Below are 25,270 nucleotides of genomic sequence, written 5' to 3' on the forward strand. Positions count from 1 at the left end.
TTCTCTGCTGTCTGCGCACTGAAAGCACGTCCGCACCACAGCCCAAGCAGCCCCAGCCAGTCGGGGAGGGAGGGTGGCAGGAGTCGGCGTTGTGTTTTCTTTGTGGGCTCATTCATGTGAATGTGGACAGACCACCTACCCGCTTCCAGAAGGATCCCTCCTGCCGTGCTTCCTCCCTGATACCTGGACTTGAGGAGCGTCAGGCCTGGCTCTGGGCAGTACCAGCGAAGGCACGTTCTAGCCTGTGGGTCTCCTGGTCTTCACACGTGGTACGGCTCCTCTCCCTCCCAGGGGAGGAGGGTGGGGGCAGGCTGTGCTCGGGAGCACGCGAAGAGCCACACGGGTGCTGCCGTGGTGGGCGCGACAGGGGCTGTGGTGGGGGGGTGTCTCTGTACATGGAGGGCCGAGCTGGGCACCAGGCCCGGTTGGCCCTTCCTCTGCCCTAGCTTTTCTTTGGCACTCTTTGTTTCCTCTGCCACTGACAGGCAAGTGGGTACAAGCCCCAGCCGGCTACCTGGCTGTCCCCAAGCTTGTGACACTTCTGCACCCGATGGCAGGCCTGGCCGCTTCAAGGATGGGATACGTGAGTGTGGATGGAGGGACTTGGGCGGACTTGCGCTTCGGTCCTGACACAGGCACTTCCAGGGGCAGGTGGATGTGACTGGGCCAGGGACAGCCACCCCCCGAGTGTCCTCATGCAGCTTCCCGGAGGGCCGCATGCCTCTTGTGGGATCCGGTACGAGCAGGAGACTTCCGTCAGGAACCTCCGGGCTGTGGGTGCTGGTTTCTGGTGGACGGCTGATGCTGGCCGCTAAAGGCAGCCCCTCGACCACTGCCAGGGTCGGTTACTCGGAATCTAGAAGTAGGAGCCCCGGTGGTGCCAGCTGCAGGGGCGGGGAGCCAGCACCTCTGGGATCTCAGTCAGGTTCTTGAGAGAGAGGGGTGGGCGCAGCAAAGGTTTAAGGAGAAACCTGCGTGTTTTGCTGCTCAAGCTGGGTGGGAAGCCCCATCCACTTCCAGCTTGGGCCGAGGCGCAGGCTGGCAGGGAGTGCTGTGGGACGCCCAGCGTGGTGGCCTGCGCCCTCTCTGTCCACTCCACAGCACTCGGGCACCTCTGTTTCGGGAAGACTGATTGGTTCTGCTTTGATAGAACAATTAAGTTAAGATGGCTGAAATGAAACCATGAGTAGGCACAAAGCCACTCCATCTGGAGGCATCTGAGCTGTTAATTAGGGCCTAGAAGCTCTGGGGAAGAGACGAGTGTTTTGTAAAGCGCGTAAATTACAAGAGCACCTTTGCTCAGGTCTTGCTTTATTGTCAGAGTCCGGGTGTGCTTTTTCCGGAGGTGATACTGCATGGGGCCAGTGCCCATGCCCTTGACTCTGGGTGGACCCCCGGGGCAGCACAGTTGGGGAGCGGCCCCCCAAGCCCGGGCCATACTGAACAGTGGGCATCTTTGAGTCAGAGCACGGCTGTCAGCACCGTCCTCCCTCTGGAAACACCCCAACCATCCCCAGGTAGCTGGGATGGTTTGTTTGTTTATTTATTTAGAAAGGAAAGTCTTGCAGGTAGCTGTGTTTGTTGTTGGAAAAAAGAGAAGGCTCTCCAAACACACTGGTGGGCAGCAGAGGGGGACAGCAGCACACACCAGAGATCAAGGCGTTTTTGCGAGTGGCACTTACTTCTGTTCAGCATGACCCTCTTCTGTGAACGCCCATCACGAGAGCACATGAAAATAACAGAATGGAATGGCTTGAGACAACACTGCAAAATTAATTAAAATTTAAAAAGAAGATTTTTTCGATGGATGAAATGAAAGCGGGGCTACAGACATCAGCTGAGAACCTACGAGGCTGGTCCCTTTGTGGCCGAGGACGCAGGCACAGGGCAGTCCGCCTCGCTGGCCAGACCGGGAGATGAATACGGGCGTCCCGCTCAGGTTTAGAATGGGAAATTCCCGACCCCGCCTTCCCTGGCTTGGGATAATGTGAGCGTAAAGAAGAAAATTACCCAGGGAGAGCCTGGCGCGAGCGTGAGGACCCCAGTCCTCAGAGGACAAGCTCGTCGCTGAGACCTTGCTGAGGGCTCCCGAGTCGTCCTTTGTCTTCTGCAGCCTGGCAAGTCTAAGTCAGCGTTCCTGGTGGGGGAAGGGGCCCCGCAGGTCCCTGTGCTCTGCTTCAGGTCTATACCTGAACGCCTGGCAGCTAATCATGGGGCAGGGTGGGGAGGGGACACCCCGGATCTGGCCACGCCCTTGGGGCTGGTGGGAAGTCGCCACGGAAAAGGACCACCAGAGAGCCTAAGAAGCAGAGCAAAGGCCCTCATGGGCTGCCCTCCTTCTCGGCAGCTCGCTTTCCTGGGTTCCTCACACTGGCATTATTCACCGGGTCCTCCTGGCTCCAGAGATTGGGACGTTGCTAAGCAGCCACTGGGTCCCCGGGTGGAACGTGCAGGAATCTGTCGCCCTGATTTAGACACAGACACACGCACGCGCACACACGCGGTCTTGGATCAGCACTCGCTGTGCTGCCTTTTCAGTCTAATCCATATGGAAACAGAATTCAAGCAAGAATTGAGCTGACTGACTCTCAGAGACGCTCGTTATTTCATTAGCCAGAAGCAGTTAACTGCGGTGGGGGCAGGCAGATTCCAGTGGCTTTTTCAGTGTTTACAGATCCCCTCTGGCTCTCGGACGGCCCCTGAATGCGGGCCAGCGGCTGCTGGGTGACGCCGGCCGGATGTGTCTGTTGTTCTGCTCCCGCGCTGGGCAGCAGCTCTGAACACGTCTGGCACGAGACTGTGGTTTAGTTACCAGGGGTTTCTTGTGTGGACATGGTCCTTACTGCTCAAGTGCTCTTATGAAGTGGCCCTGGACAGGGGAGGTCGGAGGGCAACCGAGCCATTCCCACGCCGGCCTGAGGCCTGAGCACTGCCACCAGTGTGTCTCCCTGGCTCCTCGCCTGGGTGGTGTTGGTGTCTGCTGCCCAGTCCTCACGGCTGCCACGGGCCCTGAGCACCGCCGGGGGCCTCGGCCCACAGATGTGTGCGGCGTCAGTGTTGCCTTAGTGGGGGGTGGGGACTGTTTAGCTTGTGGCCCAATTGGCACCTTAAGGGACTGGGAGTGTGGTGGGTGTCTTGGGTCCATCAGGAGCCCGGGTCCTCCTGTCAGAACGTCCACATCCAAGCCGGTCAGGAAGGCACCCTGTTTTCAGGGAGCTGCACCCTGACATGCTCCCGCTGACCAATCTTAAAATCCAGACAGGGAAGTGAGAACCTAAGAGCCACACTTGCGATTGGCCATGGGGCGAGCACTGGGAAAGGCTGTGGCTGGACTGGAATGACCCTCCTCCAGCACTGTCTACAAGGCAACACACCGAGAGCCCATTTCACGATGTCCTGTGCATAGCACTCGCCCAATTATCTACACTTCCGTTCACAGACGTTCCCGTATCGGTTGGGGGCCGTGAAATGGTAAAAACCCCGTGACGGTGTTGAGGTTAACGGAATGTGCTTCCGCAGCTTCTATTACTGAGTTAGCTTTGAAGTCCATGCTTTGGGACCAGCTGGGCGGAGATAATTTTTTAACAACCCAAATTGATTGATTTTAAAGCCAAGAGGCTCTCATGATAATTCTGCAGAGCTGGGGAGGCGCTGGAGGCACCAGCCAGGCGAGGGCGGATGCAGGGTCTGGCTCTGTGAGGCCGAGGAGGATGGCTTTCCTCCCCCGAGCCCATCTGGGCCCCCAGGAGGTGGAGGCCAGGCCGGGAAGAGCCGGAGGGGCCTTGGGATCTGGCAGATCCTGTACCCTCTGGAGAGAAGCTGAAGGGGGGGCCCCACTAGCTTACGTCCACTGCTCTCTCCCCCCGCACACACAGGATGAAAACAAGGCTGACTCTGTGTGGCCACGGAAGCGCTGGACGCAGAGCAGCGCATCTGTCTTGCTCTGGAAACGACGTCTGGGTTGTCTGGGCTGCCAGTCACGATGCGGGCGTCGGGCAGAGGGAGTTGCCGTTCGGGTTCCCGAGGCCCGTGGCCTTTGAATCTGCCCCTTGGTCTACGGAGCGCAGGCCGCCCAGCCTTGCCCACGGACCCCGCCCAGCCGGCGAAGGGCCCCTGTGCCACCCTGAGAGCTGCTGTGCTGGGTGGCTGCCGGTAACTGTGACACGGTCAGGTCACATAAGCCTGGGGCGGCCACCTTCTCGCAGGATGCACACAATCCTGCTCTCCTGCCTCCGAGACCTGCCAGGCCTCCCTTGGCAGGGCAAGCACCTTCTGGCCTCCAGGCTTTGTGCCTCTGTCCCTGTGCCTGGGATGCCCCACTCCTGGCTGTCCACACACCTGGCTCCTTTCTGTATTTCCAGTCATTCCAAGGTCACTTTCTTTTTTTTTCTTTTCTTTTTTTTTTTTAAAGATTTTATTTATTTACTTGATCAAGGTCACTTTCTTAAGGACAGACTGTCACCTTCTTCCTGCCCATGTTCACTTGGACTTGGGAATCAGCCCCGTTCCTTCGTCGCACTGGTGTGCTTGGATTTCTCCTGTTTCTTACTTCCTGTCCGTCTTCCCCCTTGAGAGTGCAGCTGCCCATGGAGGAGAGGCCTAGAATGTCTTCCGGAGCAGGGACGAGCCCCGAGGCTCAGCGTGGCCCCTGGCGTGGGAGAGGCACTGCCAACTTCGTGTCCGCTGCCCAGCTTCTGAGGGCCCAGGCCTCTGTGGGAGTGTGTCCCTCCCGCTACTCTCCACCCTCAGGGCTGGCCCTGGGTCCCTACAAAACAGCACTTGGGGACTCCTGGCCGGGGATTCAGGAGGCCCTGGGCTGGGCCAGGCTTCCAGGCTCAGGAACGGAGTGTCAGGAACGGCTTCCCAGCTCTGACCCCCGCCCCCCAGCTCCCCCGGCCGTGGGCGGGGCTGCACTGGGCCCCATGACTTCAGGCATAACACCAAGTGCTCCAGAAGGGGGAAGGAAGCCGCTGATGCAGAGGCCTCCACCATCACCATGAAATCCTCGGGGGACGCAGATCGCCAAAGGGCTTTGAAGAGGAGAAAGCGCGCGCGGGAAGGACATCCTCGCGGCCGTGGGTAGCACGTTCGCCGGCGCCTGTTCTACGGGGAGCGCGGCTGGCCACCCTCCTGACTCAGAGCTTCCTGGGAAGGGCTGGGGCTCGCAGACGCCCTCAAACCACTGCTGTCTTTGCTTCTCTTCCAAGACGAGGTCACTTCCTGGAAAGATTGGGCTGGGCAGCGGAAGGACTGCTTTCCCCAGAGCTGCCAGGGCGCTCCCCGCTCAGTGGGGCATCTCCAAGGGGCCGAGGAGGGGTCTCCAGCCTTGGTGCTCAGAAGACTTCTCGATCACGCTCTCGCCAGCCCAGCCGTAGGCAGGGCGTCTCCAGATCCCGTGTCCTCTCTGGTCCTGGGGAGGAGCTGTGTGGCTCAGGTCGAGCCTCACTCCCTCAGGTGGGCAAGGGTCCTGTCCCACCCTGGGTTCTACCGAGAAGTGAAGCGTCTTGCCTCAGTAGCTAGAGGCAGCCAAGGGGGCTGGTAACCCCGAAGCGGTGAGCCCCAAAACTCGAGCTCTCGGGCGAGCAGAACAGTTCCTGTGGGGAGAAGGTTTGTGCGCGTGCTCGCTTCTCACTCTCCCTGGAGAACCTGCTTCTCAGGAGGCCGCCCCGTGTGTTGGTCCGTGCCCTGGCCGCCGGGGCTACTCCCAGCCTGAGGTCCTAGATGTGACCACAAGTAGCGGTGAGCCACCTTGGCAGGTGGCTTCCAAATAGGCAAACATCCAGGTCTGTCAACCAAGGCTTGCCCCCGGCCCAGCAGTTGTCACCCACCTCACTCTTGTCAGCAGCTTCACAGCCACCACACCTCACGGCTGCTTAGGGCTTTTGCCCAGTGAGGCTGTGCAATAGTTAAGCCACAAATAGCTGGTGGAAGGCCCCGTGTAGTGCCTTGAAGGCGATGACCTTCCTCTTTGTCCTTGGGGTTCAAGGCCATCAGATGCCCAGGCCAGCTCAGTGCCACCCTTGGCTGAGAGCCGAGAATAAGATGCCGGCCCTGGTGCTCAGCAATGCCAGGGGCTGCCTCGCGACTGCCTGGCCTGCCGTCAGCCACCGGGTCACCAAAGAGAAGGGCTCTGGCAAGCAGGTGGGCTCAGGTGATGGCCTGCGCTTGTGGATCTCAGCCCTGCAGACAGCTCGGGCAGCCACCCCTTCCTTCCAGGCTGATCCCTGGCTCCCACAACAGCTCACGAGTGGAACCCTGAGATGCTCCCTGGGTGGAGGTTGGGTCTCTGCCTTCAGGTGGGTGGCCCCGGCCACGCGCTCTGCTTCTCTGACCTGCAGTCTGCTTGTGTGCCTGGGAGATCACGGCAGGCCCTGCGTCAGCAGTGCCCGTGCTGTGCGACGCCCAGCGTTTGGGGAGGCTTGGATAGATGTCGGCTGATGTTCTCGTCGTAAGGGAACTGGGTTATAAATAACAGAGCAGACCGGAGGTAGCTGTGCTTGGCATCGCTTGGAGGTGGTCCTGCAGCTGTTCTCAAGAAATCCAACAGGATTCTGCCAGGTGACGGGTGCTCTGAGGCCCCTCCCGCTGAGGGAAATGCAGGTGGGGAAGCCCTCGGGACACGTGCGGCTTGACACGGGCTCTGTCTCCTGCCCCTGGGGGCTCACACGGTTGGGAAGGGAGTGGAGGTGGCGAGAAATCCCGAAGCCCCTGGATCGGGGTGGGAGAGCTCGGGGCAGGGGGGCTTAGGCCCTGAGCAGCCCTTGGGTCACCCCCTCAGACTCTTCCGAGCTCAGACACTGGCCACGAGGGGAAGCGCCAGGCCAAGCCCTCAGCCTGAGTCCTGGCTCGGTCTCCCACCGTGCGTGGGGCCCGGCTGCCCTGCGCCCCACTTCCCACTTCCCACTTCTGGAGAATGGGTACAGTCAGTACCCGGTCCCCTGCACTCGCGGGCCAGCGTTCTGGAAGAATGGGAAGCACTAAAGAGAGCTCATTCTTATGCCTCCCGTGATGTAGCAGCAAAGCACTGTATTCTCACGCACAGGGAAAGGGCAACACTGGCCAGTTCTAAGACTTTCCTTTCAAACTTCCAAGCATGTGGTATTTGTAGGTACGTGTGTGCAGATGTCTGCCAGAAACAGGGACTTTCTGCGGACTGCCTCTTCCGCCGGCGGGGTTACTCGGCGTCACAGTTCGTGGTAGAGTGTCCATTAAAAGACGGAGTGTTGCCCTGCTTCTCTCTACCAAGGCTGGCCCATCGGTATTTCTCCGAGCGTAACGTGAGCCATTTGAGTCATTTATTTACACCCACGCTGAAGGAGAACTATGGCTCTCGGCCCAACTGCAGGGGGTGCCGCTGGTCAATGGGGTGAGACATTTGAGGCAAACGCCTGTCCGGCGGGAGCATGAAGAGAGACTCGGTGGTCACAGCAACGAGACCTGGAGCGGACAGAGGCGCGGGGCAGGGAGGCGCGGGGCAGGGCACGGAGCGCGTCCCGGGAGGAACGCCCAGCACGGGGAGGCTCTGGGTGAGCGAACGGCTCTGGTGAGAATCACCCCCGAGCTCTAGGCAGAGCGCGAGGGGCCTGCCGTAGGGCACGGCCTGCCTCCTCAGAGCCTTCTGGCTCCGTTTAGACGTGACCCCTCACCCCCCAACCCCCACCTGTGGTAGCAGCACCTTGAACGCTGCGTGAACCATGAATGGTCGCCCTGGGGAGACGGGGACGCCCTCTTCCGTGATGCCTGCTTGAGGGCAGGGCTGGTGGGGATGGGGAGGCATTCTCCTCTGAGCCCACTTGTGAAGCCACCACCTGGCACCTTCCCCAGCTCTCCAACCCGTCTGATGGGAGGAAGCGAGAAGGATCCACGCACACTTAACCACACGCGCAGGCCGCCGCCCCACGCGCTCTCCTTTGGCAAGGCTGTTCCCTGCCGCCAGCTGGCGGAGCTCGGTTTGAGCGTCTGCGAGGCTCCAGAATGACCTCGCAGGGGGTCCTGGCAAGGCTCTGGAGGACGTGGAACCACAGGGACCAGAGCTCCTCTTGGGGAGCCGTGGTGGGACTGGCCCTGTGTGGCTGCATTTTAATACAGGTCTTGACTCGGGGAGTGCCGCGTCCTCCCGGGATGGCCGAGGTGTGTGCTCTGCCGTGCTGGACTCCGGGCGGGTGGGGTGGACGGTGCGTAACAGGTGCGGCCAGCACAAGGCCTGATGGATTCCCTGCTTCATGTCCACTCTGGCTGCTCCCCGAGGGCCTTTCCTGGTCGGCCCTGACTGGACGAGACAGGAAAGCCGGCACGGGGCAGTCTGCGCCTAAGCCAGTTGTGGGACTTACCTTGGAGCAAGGCTGGCAGGCTTGGTTCCTGTGGGCGAATCCAGTCCTTCCCCCGGCTTTGCCGATTTCTCTCGGTTCATTTGCTGCAGGATTGAGTTCAGTTCACTGATCACGTTTGCCTTTGGGCCTGAGCGAATCGGGCTTCTGACCTCGGACACGTCCCCCCACAACTTGGAGGTCCTTGGTGGCGTGACCTTTGTGGCCCCAGGCTGGGCGCTGCCCGGCGGCGGCGGGGGTGCCGGGGGAGGGATGGCGAAGCTATCCACGTCCTCCTCCACTAGCGCGTCCTGATAAAGTGCATTGCTTTTGGGAATTATGGGCTTCACTTTTGGCTTCGGAGGTACTGGAGGCTTGTCCACCGTAAATGCTTGCCCGTCTGCATAGACTGTGCAGGTGTCCACGTTCTCCCCGCCTTCGGAGGACAGGGTGGACATGCTGGACACCGTGGAGATGGTGCTGGTTGTCTCGAGATGGTGGTCGCTGCTGCTCCGGCTGTCCACCTCCTCAATCCCAGAGTCCGTGACCACGTCAAAGTTCTCGGGGGGCGGCAGGAAGGAGGCGGGCAGGCAGTTGGAAAGGCCAGCCGGCTTCTTACTGTCCGCACAGTTGGCTGGTTGGCCGGGGTGCAACGAAGGGGACGGGGAGGCGTCCTGTTTCTTCTGCTTGACCAGGTCCGTGAGAGCAGGGACAGAAGCGATGCGGTCATCGGGGATATCAAAACTATTTGCGAATTCCAGGGGGGGAGGCAATGGCTCTGTAAAAATGAAATCCTCGTCCAGATCCACGGATGCCAGAGGGGGAGGAGGGATGCGGAATGGCAAAATCACCGCCTCTTCCACAGAGCCCGCTGCCACAATGGTCCTGCCAGGCACGGCGGCGGCGGGCTCGGGGCTGGCGGAGATCTGTAAAGCACCTTCGGTTTCGGGAGCGCCTTCTGGCCCCTCGGGCAGCGAGTGGTCTGGCGTGGCCTCCACGTCGGCTTTCTCGTCCTCTTCCCGCAGCAGGTGGTCGGTGGTGGCCGCGTCCACAGTGTGGACCATCAGCAGGCCGGCCGACCTCTGCTGGGACGTGTCCACGATGTTGATGAGCGCGTGCTTCTTGTCCTCGCCCTTGCGGTCCTTGCCCAGCTCCGCCTCGAACTTGTTCTCGGTCTCCTGCCGCCTCAGAGGTCCCCGTGTGTTCTGCCTGGTGACCGGAGGGAAGCCTGCTTCCACGCTGGGCCGCATTTTGGTATCGATGTAGAGAGGTTTGTGGAGGTCGGCCTTGGGGGCCTCCCCCTTGGGACCCTGTTGAGACTCCTTCATGGCTCGGTCCCTTGCAGACAGCGCCAGGGCCAGCGGGGAGCTGGGGTCCAGCAGCCGGCCCGTGAGCGGGTGGACGTAATTCTCGGGGCTGGCTGCGCTGCTGCTCTTGGGGGGCACTGCGGGGCTGCCCTCGGGACCCTTGGCTTTGGATGTGGAATTCAGCGGCCTGCCGGCCTCCCCCTGAGCTGCAGCCTCACCACCACCCACAAAGTGGTTCTCGGGCTCCCTGGGCGGTGCCACCGGCGTGGGCAATGACAGCGGCTCGGCGCCATCCTCCTCGCTGAAGCCGACCTCTTCGGGGAAGTTGGAGGGGTGTGCCCGGGCAGCGGGTGGCCCCAGCCCAACGTCCTCGTCCCCCAGGTCTGTGGAGAGGAAGGCCGGGGAGTTCCTCCTGGCTTCCAGCCGCTTCTCCCGGTCGCGGACGGCCCCAGCGATGGCGGCAGCGAAGGGGCTGCTGACGGTCAGGCTGTCGTCAGGCCGCAGCTGGCCCGGCGGCTCGGGCGCCTGTGGGTCGATCTCCGTGCTGCTGCCCTGGCTGCTCTTCCCGCTGCTGCTGGTGGACGGCTCCTTCACGATGATGGTCGGGATGGGGATGGAGCACGTCTTCTCGGGGCTGTCCTCCACATTGGACTGCTTCACCAGCATGCCCTTCCGCCGAGCGGGCTTGGCGGGGACGTACACGGCTTTGCTCGCGATCCTTCCCACCTCCGAGTACGGGTTTTCTGGCATCTGGCCTCTCTTGGCGCGGAAGTTGGCCTGGGCGGCGGCGCTGCGGCTGTAGAGGTCGTCGGAGTCCAAGGAGTAGCGGTCCAGCTCCCGCCGGTAGTACAGCCCCTTGTCCCTCATCACCGTGGCCACTGTGTCCGAGCGAGCCGCGGGGGACACCTTGGCAGCGGGGTTCTGATTGAACGCTGGCTTGATGGTCCCGTAGACTCTTGGGGTTGGGGACTTGGGGCAGTTGTAGGTGGTGGGGGATGGGGGTGGGGGGGATGGGGGCACAGACTGCGGTGGGGGCGGGATGTCCTCGGAGGTGTCTGGCATGGACAGGCTTCTGGTGAACTTCAGCATCGGAGGGGCCAGAAACTGCCGCTCTTCCTCCGTTATTCCTGCAGGGAGAAGGCAGGCTCAGTTTGCAGCCATGGCCGGGCTCCCCACCAAGCTCCTAGGTTTGTGCTACGCATACGTCTGCACACCACAACGAACCACGGTGCACACGTGTTCACGGAGCACAGCACAAGCCACACGTCAAGAGCTTACGTGGCCCAGCCGAGCCCCCCAAGGAAAAGACAGGAAACCGGGAAAGAAAAGAAAACAAGAGAAAGGTGCTGGGAGGCGTTGAGTGCGTGCTGTTGAGGTGTTCTGTGTGCGGTGCCCAGAGCAGCCGCGGGGAGGGATGCGCACGGCGGGGCAGGTACCCAGGGCCACAAGCCACGTGCCAGCACGTGGGTGCACGTGAACACGCGGGGGCTGGGCTGGGGCGGGAAGCATCTGTCCCATTGGGCTTAGCCAGGCCCGTGTGACGTGGATGGTGCTGCTGCTGAGGGGCCCAAAAGCTGGCCCTGACCAAGTGACAGGAGCCCGCTTGTCACCTGGGGCCTTGAGGGCATTGGGGGTCCCTTAGGAGGATAGCTGTGAGGCAGAGAAGTCCTTTCTGGCTCTTTGACACACCTGTGAGGGGAGGGGGTCCGGAGTCCTCTCTAACTCAAGACCCCAGCCCCAGCCAGGAGCTGCTTCTGGAGCAAACCCTGGGCCACTGGCCCCAGGAGCCCCTCTGGGTCATCCTAAGACCCTCTGTGCTGGGCTGAGGGGCCAGGAACTTTCCATCGTCACCGCTAACCCGGGTCAGCATTCGGCAGACGTGGCAGCAAGTCAGGGTGCCCCCAGGACCTGACGTAGTGGAGCAGCACCTGTTGGGTACGAGTGTGCCGGGGAGCCTGGTGTGGTGCCGGCGGGCATCTGGCCTCATTGGGTCTGGCTTCTCTGGGCGGGTCAACTGGGCAGGGCTTACAGACTCTCTCCCACGGTCTGAGACAGTGAAACATCAACAGAACGCACTCGCGGAGACGGGAAGGGACACACACACAGATGGGAGGGACTCGGGTCTCACGCTGGCGGCATGCAGGTGCTCAAAGAGGTAACAGAATGAATTACTTCAAATAAAAAAAAAATCTTCTAGGACAAACTACAATAACTTATTCCAATGAACTTTTCCATTCGATAAGGGTATTCCCAATTTAACGTACTCCTGTGGGAGGGTGTTTTGGCATCGGACAGACGGATCGCTAAAAGGCCTTCTTGACCATTTGCTACACATGGATTGCCTGACAGTGGTGTTCCCAAGGAGTAATAATTTAAGAATACGCCTTATAGAGTAAGTGTAGGGGTTGCATTCAGATCACAGATTCCAAACTGTAAGGTTCACTGACCTGATAGAAAGATTCTGCTGTCTGACAGGAGGAAATCAATTGTTATTAACCAGGTACAGAGCCAGGTACAAAACACGGCGTCTGTGCTACTCGGCGGTGGCCCTGTGCACCTGGGAGGGCGAGTTTTAGGAGCCAGATGCCACCATGGTCACTACTGGATCACTGCCTGTGAGCCACCGCACACTGGGGACAAAGGAACCAGGCCCCCAAACAAAAGCGCAGGGGTACTCCCAGAAACCACCCCATGGCGTCCCCAAGGGCTGGCCTGGGATGGCCGTGTCCACTGGTGTCCAGCAGTAGCAGCTCCTTTGAGAATTTACGTGGTAAAGACAGTGCTGGACTGTCTCACAAAGGGGCTGCCTGGCAGGGTCACAGTCACCTGGCCTGGAAGCATCAGTAGGTGTCACTGGGACATTAACAAGGAGGTAGGTGGCTTTCTATGACACAGGTACACTGGTTTATCCAAGTTCTAGAACCTGGCCCCCCCCACCCCCGGAAGTGTTCCATCGAGCTCGCCCCGAGAAACGTGGCGGTTTCGTTCCAGACAACGCAGGGAACGTGAGGATTGCACTGAGCAGGGCCCCTCCGCCTCCCGCTGACCCCGGTGGGATGAGGGAGGGGGCTTCCCAGACCACCCCAGTCTGCCCCCTGCCTCCCTCCTGACATGGGCCCCTTCACCCTGCTGGTGTTAGCACAGATCGTGCATTTGCAAGGTTGGACTTTGTTCCAGCAGGTAGAAGGGTTCCAGTCTGCTGGGGCGTTCGGAGGGCCCTGGTGAGTGGCCCTGGGGGTGGCCTGGGGGTCGGCTCTGCCCTGGGGGCTCCGAGGGCTTCTCTGAGAGCCAAGGGGAACCTCTGTGAGTGTAGGCTGCGCTTCTTACCTATTGATTTCTGCCTTCGCATCGTACCTCGGGGGAGGCCCAGAAACGGGCCTTTCGGGCTCCCGGGAACCGTGGGCGTCATTACAGCAATCCCCTGTCGTTCGTACACGGACTGCAAACCAGAGAACCCAGAGTGAGGGGGGCCCCTCCCGGCTCCGCCCATGGCAGCCGGGCCCAGAGGGTGTCATAGCAGCCCCGGGCAGTGGGCAGCTGTCGTCTGGCTTCGTGTGCCGCTCCCAGCAGCAGGCTGCGTCCAGCGGAGGCTGATGGGATGCACCAGCTTCAGGGACCCCGGAGAGACTCTCCCCGAACACTGCCCATCGGCTCCTGCTCTCTAAGTGCCAGCGTGCTCGGTGGAGCTGTGGTCTGGCCAACCAGCCCGAGAGAAGGGGCCCGGGCCGATGCTGCGTAGAGCAGAATGCACACAGTGGCGGCCAGCGCAGGAGCTCAGTCTTTCTCCACAGCACGGGAGGGGCGGCCAGGGGCTGGTGTGACTGAGCCAGCTGCTGGGCTGCCCCGGCGCTCCCGGGCCGCACAGGCACAGAGGCTGCAGCAGCTGGGCCGGCGCAGCAGGCAGCTAGGGCTTACCTCCTTCACTTGGGAGCAGGTGCCTGAGCAGCTCCCAGCCCACCTGCCCCTTACCCGTCTGTACAGGGCTGCCTCCAGCCCACGGCATTGGAGGGCGACTCTGAGCCTGGGGGTAACGGCTGTGGGCTCTTGCAAATCTTGTGCTCAGGGCCCCAGAAGGTCTTCCTACCCACCGCGTCCCACCCCCCCACCCCCCGGGGCATCTGCCTGGCTTTCTGGAGCCCAAGACCGGGCTGGAGAGCATTGGGGCCGGGGGAGGGGGGTGGCACTTGAGACACATCCGAGGCTGCAAACAAGGTAGGCAGCAAGGATGGGGCACATCCTGGGGGGTGGCTCGTCCTGCATGGGGAGGTTGCCTGGAACTCCTGGGAGTGCCCCCGTGGGGTTCTGGAGATGAGGGGGGTGCCGGGGTGAGCGTGTCCGCTGTCCTCACTAGCAGTTGAGTGTGCGCCGTGCAAGGCTGTCCTATCCGGTGAGTGGTGTTTGCGGGTGACGGTCTAAGACGAGACTAGGGGAAAGTGAGTGACTCACTGTGAGTTGGGTTCTGAGAAGGCACTAAGGGGCTGTGACTGGGACACTCGGACCTGCCACGAGGCACGGAGGCCGAGTACAGGTGGCCGAGTCCGGGAGACACTGAGGAGCGCCCTGTCCACACAGCCCAGAGCGCATGAGCGCCATCCCCCGGGGCATGGCCACTCACGTTCATGTCCGAGACGGACGGGAAGCACCGGCTGGTGGGCCGCTGCTTGATGGTGGCCACCCTGGACTCCATGGCCACGTTATCAGCAGCGCGGGATGGCTTGGAGGCCGGGACTATCTCCTCGGGTTTATCTGCAATGGAAATGGTGGTGGGAACAGCAGTCAGTGGGGAGCCCCTGAAACAACCAGGCCTGCCTCTGGCAAGGTGCCCTGCACACGTGCGCAGCCGTTTCCCTGCTCCGGCCTTGACCATGCAAGCAGGTGCACAGCGCCCTGGCGTGGGGCACGCACGCGTCGGTCTGCCTCATGCACGCACACCGTCACCCCAGGGAGGCGCACACAGACTGGACGCAGCCTCAGTCCCTGGGGCCCCACACTCCCTGAAAGTCACATCTTCACTGGAGCCGCCTGGATTCGTGCCGATGGGACTTACTCTTGACCGTGTGAACTAAACCAGTGTCAGGAATCTTGTTAAGAGCTCGGAGGCAAGGCTGCTCTGTAGCAAGATGCAGTTGCTGGGGTGTAAGCCCTACGGCCCAGGGCTGGAGGCAGTGGGTGCAGCCAGGTAGGCCGCGTAGCCAGGCGGGCCACACTGGCGGGCTTGGGGGGCTGGCTCTGGGGGCGGCTCAGGGGTTGCTCGGGGGGCCGGCTCAGGGGCTGCTTGGGGGGCCGGCTCCGGAGGCCGAGCCCTTGCTGCTTGGGCAAGACCCGATTTCCCAAGAGTACCACATGCTCATTTCTTTGTGAAAAAGAAAGTAAAGCATTAGTTATAAGTGATTTTTACAAATTAAAAGCTTAAGAAAACTATAAACTAAAAAATTTTTAACTGTTTTGGTTAAACTTGTAAGCTTCAGATTTGAAAACATTCCAGAATTGCCCTGACACCCAGTTTTATCTGGAGGCTGCCTGAGAGCAGTGTCTTCAGTGGGGCCCACCCCAGCCACCCTTCCAGGAAGATTGTGGCCACGTTAGCACGAAGCCAGTGTGAGGGGCGCCTGGTGGGAATAGCCTGTTTTGAACCTGGTTAGGCACAGCACTCTCCTTGCTCCCCCAAGGCTAGCAAGGCCACAGTCTGAGGCCTCCTAGCCTCCTCAACCTTTTTGGCGGCCTCGTGATGCCCCACAAAGTGCATACCATCGCAAAGACCCAGGCCCCTGGGGCCTTGCCCCCGCCTTGAGCTGTGAGGTCAGCATGTGAGTGTTGGAGCAGACGGGATCTCTGGGCGTCAAGTCATTCCCATTGGGTGGGACAGCTACTCGTAATGGGGACTTCCCAGAGGAGCTAGCCCCCTGGAAAACTTCCCCAGAACCCCAACATTTTCAGAGCCCCAGACCAGGGAGTGGGTATGTAGGGGGGGGTACCTGGGGGCCTGGCAGGCAGCCACCAGGGCCAGCCCAGCCACCCAGAGCACACACGGGTGAGACTCCGACATCTGCGGGTAGCTGCTCACAAGGCTCCTGACTCCGGAGCTGTGTCCTGGGTTAGCACTTTGTGGCCTTGGGGTCAAACCCTGCCTACTGCTCTCGGTGCATGCAGGCTGTTCACATGTTTAAGAGGCTGTGAAAAGGAGGGGCAGGAGAATGTGCCAGAGAGTCTGGGGCCTGCAAAGCATGAACCTCTCACTGTCTGGAAGACGCCTGTGCCTGGCCAGGACCCTGCCCCAGGTCACCTGCCACTGAGCCACGAGCCCAGGGTTCAGGCAGAGGAGCCTCAGGGAGGGCCCCCCCACGACACACACAGACTCACGCCTGCGTCTCCCGTGTGAAGACCCGCTCCTTCCCTCTGTCCTGCCCTGTGGTCTGGGCAGGCCTGCCGAGGGCATTTCCTGCTCTGCGTGGGTGCTGGGGACGCTGGTAAGCCTTGGTCCTTTAGGGAGTTGGTCAGAGACACCCACACGTCTGGGTCATTCTGTCCCCAGCCCACCTTCCTCCTCATGGTTCCTGGAGCTGTCCTGTCCTCCTCACCAGTGCTCAGGGCCACAGAAATGCCTCTCATCCCCTGCCCCCCACAGCTGCTGCCCCTTCTCCTTTCTCTCCTGCCCTCCTCCCTCTGCTGTGCTGTGCACACCCCACAATCTTGGAAAGCTGCTTCCTTCCGGAAGCTGTCCGCACTCTGGTCTGGGGCAGGACTCCTTCTGCGGCTGGGCTCTAACTCGCTTCTGTGGCCTGTCAGCCGCGCTGCGCGCCCTTGGCCACGGCTCGGGCCGCTCACGGTCGGTGGTCTGGTGGTGCTTGGTTAGCCTCCTTGATCCTCGTGGCCTGTGCCTGGAAGCCGGCCCTCGTGATGGCTGTCGGTTTGCTTCCGTTCAGGTGCAGGGATTCGGGTGTCCTCGGAGCTGCGAGCCCGTCTGCGGGTCTCGCCGTCACCGTAGCCCACACAGCTCACTGAGGTTCCCTCTTGGACCTCTGGAACCTGGAGCCCCACAGTCCTCCTGTGGGCAGCCCCACAGGTGGGGCACTGGCGGTGCGTCTGGCCGCATCGAGCAGGGAGCCTGGGGCAGGACGCTGTCCTGGGATGCAGAGCTAACCGGCAGAACCTTGGTGAGCCTCCTGTTTCTAGCTCTTGCTTTGGTTTGAACTCCCTTGCCCCCACATGCTGCGGGTCCCCTGTGCGGTATTGGGGTGCCACCTGGGATCTTCACATGCCCCAAATATGCAGGTGGCAGACTGATCGTGAAGCTTCCGGGCACATGGCAGTCACCCTAAAAAATAAGTCTTGGATGCTGGGCACGTCAAGGTGAGGCCAGGCCCATGTTAAGAATCGTCCCTGGTGGAAATTCTGAATGCCTCACTTCTAACCCTAATGAGAACCTGGAACAATCCGGACCTGAGGTGCTGAAGGTCATGCAGGTAAAAGCCAGCGACCAGGTGGTGGGGGCTGGAGCTCTAGCTGGGGTCATCCAGCCTCTATGCCCCCACCTTCGGCCAGGGGTGCCGAGCCCTGGTGGGCAGTGGACATGTAGGATCGCCATCATGGTCTGCCTGGTCGAGCTGCTGGCGGTCAGGGCCCTGTGCGCACCACACTCAGCCGCGACGAGGGCCACCTTGAGCAGATAGCCTCGTCTGTGTGGCGAGCCGGGTCCTCCTCCCTCCGCCCAGGTGTCCTCTGGAGCCAGCACAGCAGAGCACGTGGGCTTGTCAGGGCAAGGCTGGGAGTCACTGCTGCTTCGGCGAGAGCCACTTAGCGTGGCTTGTGACTCGCGCAGACATGTTTCCCCGGGGGGCCTGGGTCCCCTCCTGGCTCCGGTCTCCGAGGGAGCTGCCCGCCTGGCTCAGGACCCGACTTGGGACCACTCGGCCCCGCGTCTTTGGAGGCTTCTTCTACCAGGCCACGAGCCAGGGCTGTGAGGCTCAGGATTATTGTGTTTCAGTGACAAAAGCTGGGGTTTGGGTCTCTATTCAGGGGCTCCGGATGAAAAGGATTAGTGAGTCCAGCCCCCTGCGGTCCTAAAATGAGATACTCTGTGGCTGAAAACAGTCCTGCAGACACATCTGAAAACTGGCAAATCTTAGAAAACTGGCTGGGGGAGTGCTGATGAGGTGCTGTACTATAACCTTCTAAGCACATTTGTGGTCTGCTTAGAGGACGGGGAGATGCTCACCGTCCATCAAGGGCAAGCTGCCCGGCGAGGGGACGAGCGTGCTCTGGGGGGAGGGGCGGGTTTGGCAGCACAGTGACGAGGGCGCCGTGGGAACCAGAGCAGGGAGGGCCAGAGCATCAGGGGTCCCTGCCACCTCGCCCTGGAGCACACCCTTAAGCGCAGGAAGGCTTTACCATGAGTCACCCCGTGGGCCCTGAGCCCTCCCACTGCAGAAGCCCACGCCCCACGAGCTAGACCTCGGGTGAGACCCTGGGCAGGAGATCGTCTGCAAGAGGAAATGCAGACCCCACCAGCCTGAGGCTGACAGCAGCCGCGGCCAGCCGGACCCCCTCGGGCTCCGTTTCCTCAGGAGGCGTAGAGGCGTGGGGAGGGCCGCTCTGACCCCAGCTGGGCTGTTCCTGGCCCGAGGGCCCCCAGGCATCTTTTGCCTTCCATGGGATGGGTCTGTGGGTGCAGCCAGAGGTGCCGGTAGGTTGGGAGGCCACGGTGAGGCCGGTCCCACTATCCAGCCTGGCTCTCACCCGGAGCTGCTTGGGGCTGGGGACTCTCCTGGTGGCCCGTTCACCCTTGTTCCCACAGTCACGCTGTCTGGGGACTCGGGCAGGTCCTGGAAACACCGGAGGACAAAAGCTAGGGGTTCTTGAGACGAGGGGCCGGAAGCAGCAGGCCAGCCTGGAGGGGCTGGGGGCTTCTCACAGCTGCGACACTTTCCTAGAACTGCTGTGCCCAGGTCAGGACCAAAAGTTTATTCTCCATCCGTCTGGAAGCCAGAATCCCTAAATCAAGGTGTCGGCAGGATGGTTCCTCCTGGAGACTCCGGGGACGATCCTTCTCTCCTCTTCCAGGTCCCGGGGCTCCGAGTGTTCGTTCCTGGCCCCTCCGAGCTCGGCCTCTGCGGCCTCCTGTGTGCGTCTCTCTGCCTCTCCTTTGAGGTCACAGTCCAGTATGGCCTCATCATGACTACATCTGCAAAGGGCCTGCTTCCAGATAGGGTCCCTTTCCTGGGTTCTAGCTGGATGTGGATTTGGGGGACAGTATTCAACCAGTGTGATGTAAAGGCCTGGCTTTCCCCTGATGCACACGGCCCCTCTGGAGGCTGGAGAATGCTTCTCAGGAGGTGAGCCCAATCCCCCACAAGAATGTAGTGGGGCAGGAGCTTCTCTACATGCCCACCAAAATTTGATGCTCCCGGCTGCGTGAGGCTGGACTGTCCGCGGGCACGGGCCCCCAGAGCTCTGCACTGCTCCCCACAGTGCCCTGGGAGCGGGGTGGGCCATGGCCGCTGGGCCCTTTGGGGTCTTGTGTGCACACTTGCCTCCTGTTCTGGCCAGGGTCAGGAAATAGGGGGCGGGGCACTCAGTCTTGAATTGCATCCAGTCTTCTCTGCTCTGGAAAGCAAGGTGGGTCCCTTGCCTGTCCTCGGTGTTGATTCTCCTCTGGGCCATGCTGGCCGTAGGACCGTGACTTGTCTTTTCCCACAGTGTGGAGTGTCTGGCTGCTGGAGAAGAGCAGCAAAGTGGACGGGGCCTGGAGGGCGCAGAGGACTTCCTCGGCCGGCTCTGCCACGCAGTGTGGCTCCTGGGAGCCGGGGGCCTTCTTTAGGATGGTGTGGCAGACAGCAAGTGATGGCCCGCACCGAAGGGGCGCTCGGGGACAGATGCAGTCCCAGGATGCTTTCTGTGTCCTGGGCACCTGCCGCACGGCTGACACGGTGACCCTGGGAGTTTCCAGGGCAGCCTCTGGGGGCGGGGGGTGGAGGCCGGAGAGGGGAGAAAGGCGGCGCTCTGTCTTGGCACTCCAGGACCTGCGATCCTGCCCCCAGATGCTGCCCTGTTGGATTCTCAGACACACCCCTTGATTCCAGCCTTCAGAATACAGCCCTGTGCCTTTGCCTCCGTGCCTAGGGCCACGTGACGGGGTCCACTCTGCACCCTCCCCCACCCCCAAAAGCAGTTTTGAAATTACTCTGCTTTTAGTTGTTGGGGTGGTTGTCTCTGGCAGCCGTGTGAGAAACTGGGGATGCTGGGGAAGGAGGGGCCCGAGTCCATCGGGGCCCTCGTGGGGCAGGTGTCTCTGCTGTTCACAGCACGGTGACCGCGCCCCACCCCACGCCTGTTGGCTCCCTCCTCTTGCCAGCTCAAGCACAGCATGGTGCGGCCCTCTGGGAGAGCCAGGGGCTCTGCTGGCCTGCTTTCGGCTGCTTGCGGTGAGAGGCCGTGGCCTGGACACAGCATAGAGGCTGCTGGCCGGTAGGGCAGGCCCAGCCGTGACAGCCCGAGGGTCCCACGGCCTTCCCAGTGATGATGGTGAGGACACAGCTCTGGGGGGACGCACAACACGCGGAGGGGCGAGGAGCCACAATGGGAGAAGCAAAGCAGACAGGACAGACTGCAACAGGACAGGGTCCGGAGCTGGGCCCCTCCGCGGCCCCGGCACAGGGAGGACACAACGCGAGGTCACGGCAGTCTAAACGCCACGCCGACAGCCACAGAGGGGTTCTTGTCCACAGGGTATGCGGGTGGGGGCTGGGGACAGACACCGGGCTCGCCCCTTACCCTTCTTCTTCCGGATGGAGGCTTGCAAACAGAAAGCGGAGCATGAGTCTGGAGACGGCGGCGCTCCCCGGGGGCCTGGCTCGGGGGCGCCTGACCCTCACCCGCAGCTCAGGGGTTAGACTCAGAAGGCCGGGGTTTCTGGAGAGCTCGATTCATGGCTTCCCCAGGAACCCGGGGATGGGGTGACCTTCCCCACCAGACACGTCCAGCTGGTAAACCTGCTTCCTAGCCACGGATGAGGCACTGTCTCGGGGTATACTTTACACTGAGCTCCCTGCCCTCTGCCCGCACTGTGCCAGTGTGGCATGTGAGTGAGCACGGAAGCCGACTTCAGGAGCCCCACGACCCCGCATGGGGGAGACACGGGCCACGAGACACTGGGGCCCCTTGGAGGAGGTGGGGCGGCACGTGCTGTCTGGCTGTAACGGACAGGCGGCGGTTCTGCTGGCACCCCTGCCCGGGGCAGGCCAGCTGTGTGGGGATGGTCGGGCTTTCCCGGCCGGCTTGGCTCGGAAGGACAGGATGTGGTCAGAAAGGGGGCCAGGAGAAGCGGGGCTTGTGGAGGCCGCCCGTTCCTGGCGGAGGTGGGCAGCACCATGGCAGGGGTGCTCGTTTCTGGAAGGCTAGGCCTCAGTGACTGCTGAGGGGTGATGGCTGGGAGGCAGCCAGGGCCGGGGAAGGACCGTCTGGCTGCAGTACTGCACCCAGTGTGGACAGGGGAGACCCCCTCCCCCGCCCTGAGAATGCTCCGAAGAAGAAGGGCTGCTCTGTCCTTCCTGGGAGGGAGGGTCCCGAATGTCCTCCATGAAGGCTGGGATCAGGTGGGACTGGTGTCCGGTTCAACACCAGTGAGGGGTGCTCAGATGTCACCCCGCTGGGTCTGCCAGGCCTGAGGGGCACGTCCCGTGCGCAGATGCTCACTCTAGCACCTAGCGAGGGCTTCTCCGCATTCTCTGCAGAGTGAGCCTGTCAGCCCACTCGCCACTTCCGTGTGGTCAGAGCCAGCCTCCTTCCAAATGTGTCCCTGGGCTCCATGGTGACGCCCAAGCATGACATTTAGCCAGCATCCAGGCAGCCCACACCGGCTCCAGGGCCCGCCCTCCCCCAGCAGCCACCAGTGCCTCTGGACTCAGGGCCCACGAGGTTCTGCATGCCCGTCCCTGTCTATCCGGCGGGGACAATGGCTACAGCCTTCCTGTTCTTTGCAGACCTTCTAGAAGACGCCAGGAGCTCCCTACCCCCGGTGCAGCTTGCCAAGCCTGTCCGCCCCACCACTGTCTACGTCAAACCCTGGGGACGGAGCTTTCTGACCCAGCCGTGCACAGAGCACCAGCGAGGCAGAGTTCGGTTGGGGCTGGTGGGGGAAGCCTAGATAGCAGGGGGGCTGTTTAGGCAACACTGTAGAGCGGCTTACCTTTGTCCACTAGTGAGAGGCCCAAAAATTCAAAACAAAACAATGTTAGATGAGCCGAAAAGAGGAAAAGGCGGAACTAGTAACCACCCCCGAAGCCAGCAGGATTCCCACGGAGATGCCAACGTGGGAGCCGCCCACACACAGGAACCCGATGCCATTCCTGGGTTTCAGGGGCAGAGACCAGGGCAAGCAGCGAGCAAAGGCCATGCATGGCCTGAGGCTGCGCGGAGGCCGGTCCCACTGCGTCCCAGGTGCTGGCGACAGCGCGGGGCGGGGCGGGCCAGACGGGCGACTCTTACCGAGCTCCTCCAGCTCCGAGGTCATGGACTTGGAGCGCAGGGTGAGGGCCGTGGTTGGAGCACGCTTGGGAGGCGGGGGAGCTTGAGGGGCAGACGGGAGAGACAGAGGTGTGAGGACCAGGCCAGGCTGTTGCCTGCCCCTCCCCCACGCTTCCTGCACAGTCTGGGAGCCGCGGCCCTGAGCCTGCAGGGAAGGTGGGCAGGCGGGCGTCCCGCCGAGGCTGGGGAGCAGCAGCGGTCACGCAGCGAGGCTCCACTTGGGCTGGGACCACCTGCCCTCCCTGAGCGAGAAATCCGCGGAGGGGAGGCCGGTTCAGCTCTGTCTGCGCTGTGCCTGCCAGTGACTAACGGGACTGACAGTTCCAGCAGCCTCGCAGCCCCTCCCTGGCTGCCACCCCCTCATCACGGCAAGGCCGTGGGCTTCGTACGTGTGCGGACGCCCCCCAGGCCCTCGCTGCTGAGCACGGCCGTGCGTGCTGCCACCTGTGTCCGGCACGCAAGCCCACAGGCACCTCCCTTTGCGGCTGCTTCCCCTCCTCCGAGAGGGCTGGCCCCCCAGCGGGAGGAGGTGTGGGGGGCACCTGAGTGTGTCCAAGCACAGGAGGCTGGAGCGCAGGGGCGGGGCAGGGCGGGCACCTTTCTTCCTGGCGGTGTCGTCTGGGTCGAGATTCCTGGTCACCGTGACCACCTTGAGCACGAGGTGGTTCCCTCCTTGGCGGATCATGTTCACCACTTGCCGGTGGCCGACCTTGACAACGTTCTCGTTGTTCACCTGCGGGAAGACAGGGGCTGTGGGTCTGGGGCCGCGGGGGCTGAAGGGAACAGCGCCCACGCCTGGGCGGCAATAGACCTGCCTCCGGACGGACGGACGGACGGACGGTCAGCAGACTCACAGCGTGAAGCCACTGTGGCTTTGGAATCAAAGCCGTGGGGGTTGCAGGCCCCCTGACCGTGGCTTGGGTGGGGGCATCGCGCCGTGTGGGGCAGTTCCCAGCTGCTGGCGGCTCCGACGGACTCCGGTCTCCCCCGAGGGCACTGAGGTGCTCACTCTGGGCAGGGCTGGGATGAAATTCCTGGCCGCCAGACAGATTTACAGGGTCCAGGGTGTGGCCCTACAGCTTTCCATTTTCACACTTAAGGGGAAACACTAATTGTTTCTCACATATTTGGGGAACACACACAAAATGGCCCATCTCCTCCAGGTGCGTCCTCCTCCCTCCTCAGTTACCACGGGGGCTGGAAAAGGCGTAAAAGCTTGGCTGACAAGGCACTGTCAGGTCCAGGTCCCTGCCCTGCTTATCCAGGGATTCAAGGTGAGGCCCCCATCGTGGCCACTCAGGTGTTTGCTGACCTCCTGCCTGAGGCCCGTCTCTCTTTTTTTTTTTTTTTTAAGATTTTATTTTTATTTATTTGACAGGGAGAGATCACAAGCAGGCAGAGAGGCAGGCAGAGAAAGTAGGAGGAAGCAGGCTCCCTGCTGAGCAGAGAGCCCGATGCGGGACTCGATCCCAGGACCCTGAGATCATGACCTGAGCCGAAGGCAGCGGCCCAACCCACTGAGCCACCCAGGCGCCCCCCGAGGCCCGTCTCTTGACCTCCCTCTGTCCCCATGGCATCAGCAGGCAGAGCCACGACGGCACCTCCCAGAGCTAGGTCCCGTGGCAGACTTACTTTGTCTGCTCCCACCACTGCCCCGGGGCGGGTACGAAGACAGGCCGGACCACGGCCAGTACAGAGGGAGGGAGATCTCAGGTGTTGGGGCTGCACACCCCCAGCCTGGTGAACTGGCCCTGTCCTGAGGGGGCTCGGGCACCTGCTGTCCCCACAGCCCCGGGAGGTGTGCCGGGCACGGGGTGGGAGGAGGGCAGCACAGGGAGTGAACCCACAGGTGGTGGAGTTCGTGGCCACCCCATGCACTGTCCTCCGAGAAAGAAAAGCCCCCACTGCAAAGAACAATTGAGAAGAACCCAGTGCCTGGCCCACCCCACAACCGACAGCCCCGTGTTGTGCTTGCTCCCGCTGCGGATTCCCTAAAAACCTTTCAAGTGCAAGGTCGCCTCAGGCAGAGACCTCACCAGGCTGGGTGACTTCTCACCGTCCTCACACCTGTGTATCCAGGTCTGCGCACCAGTGAGGGGCGCACTCTTCCCGGAGCGCCTCGGAGCACACAGCAGGAGGACTCATGGTGGGGGGCATGTCGCAGCTGTTCTTGGTGACAAATGACGCCCCTCCCCGCCCCACCTTTCCTGTACGTGCCCCAGGGAAGTGACGTTGCTCGTTCCGTCATCCACCACTGTTGCTCAGAGCACCCACTAAAAGCCAGGACATAAGGGGTGATCCTGGCGGGCGGTCTGTCCCTGTCCTCTCTGCAGCTCACGTTCTCAGGGGGTTGGCCACACCCGAGTCCGTGAACAAGTGTGACCCCGGCTGTGCTGAGTGCCGCCTGAGCCAACTGGTCCAGGCAGGAGGGGCCGGGGAGTGGGAGCGCCCAGGCACGGGCTGAGGGAGCCCCTCTACAGGAGGATGGGTGCCGGCAGTGCCCCAGACCCTGCCTCCGTCCATCTGCAGGGGAGTGTCTTTGCCTTCGGCAGTCCTGTCTGGCAAGTCCCAGGTGTTCCTCCTCAGGCGGGGCCCCCCAAAACAGAACTGCACTCCCAGCCGCCTCTGCTTCCTAGTGAGGACAAGAGTGGCACCTACTGTGGGACAGAAGGACTGGTTTCTCAAGCCTGCTCTGACTGTGGGCCTCTCATTCTCTCCTTTCCCCGTGCCCCCGCCCCTCAACCAGCCCCATCTTCCCACCCTGCTCTGGATGGAGTTCTTCCTCCGGAGTGAGAAACATACCAAGGTCAGGGCCATGGGCTGTGTGGCTCTGGGCTTTTGTGGATGTCACAGGTGCACGAGTGAGCCCTCTGACAGGGAGGGCACACGGTGCCCGATGCGTGTGCTGTGATGCCTCCCACTACCCACCTGCCGGAAGAGCAGGCAGAGATGCAAGGCAGCACCGTTCAACTTGGAACCCATGGGACCAGGACCAAAGGCAGGACAGGATCCTCAGCTCCAGTCTCCTCCCCAGCACAGGGTGTGCACGGGAGCAAGAGCAGAGCCTGCTTTAGAATTTCCCAGCCTTTAAACAGACTTGAAATTCAGTTTATCCCATAACGGGGCTTTGGAACC

The 25,270-nt window shown here is 61.8% G+C and overlaps 1 protein-coding gene across 13 annotated transcripts in view; it reads right to left on the reverse strand.

Annotated features, from left to right (window-relative positions):
• SHANK2 (SH3 and multiple ankyrin repeat domains 2) overlaps window positions 1-25,270 on the reverse strand; it is a 453,415-nt gene that overhangs the window by 5,175 nt on the left and 422,970 nt on the right. For 9 of the 13 annotated variants that reach the window (XM_082749132.1, XM_082749139.1, XM_082749141.1 and 6 more), the window contains 6 exons: window positions 22,733-22,868; window positions 22,097-22,177; window positions 14,229-14,359; window positions 12,941-13,052; window positions 12,061-12,081; window positions 8,331-10,740 (listed from right to left, as the gene is read on the reverse strand). In XM_082749132.1, the coding sequence (XP_082605258.1) occupies window positions 8,331-10,740; window positions 12,061-12,081; window positions 12,941-13,052; window positions 14,229-14,359; window positions 22,097-22,177; window positions 22,733-22,868 (2,891 nt within the window). The remainder of the gene's footprint in view (window positions 1-8,330; window positions 10,741-12,060; window positions 12,082-12,940; window positions 13,053-14,228; window positions 14,360-22,096; window positions 22,178-22,732; window positions 22,869-25,270) is intronic. The other 4 variants (XM_082749138.1, XM_082749133.1, XM_082749143.1 and 1 more) reach the window with 4 other exon arrangements.

The sequence above is a fragment of the Mustela nivalis genome, assembly GCF_964662115.1.
Source record: "Mustela nivalis genome assembly, chromosome: 9".
In the NCBI taxonomy this organism is placed as follows: Eukaryota; Metazoa; Chordata; class Mammalia; order Carnivora; family Mustelidae; genus Mustela; species Mustela nivalis.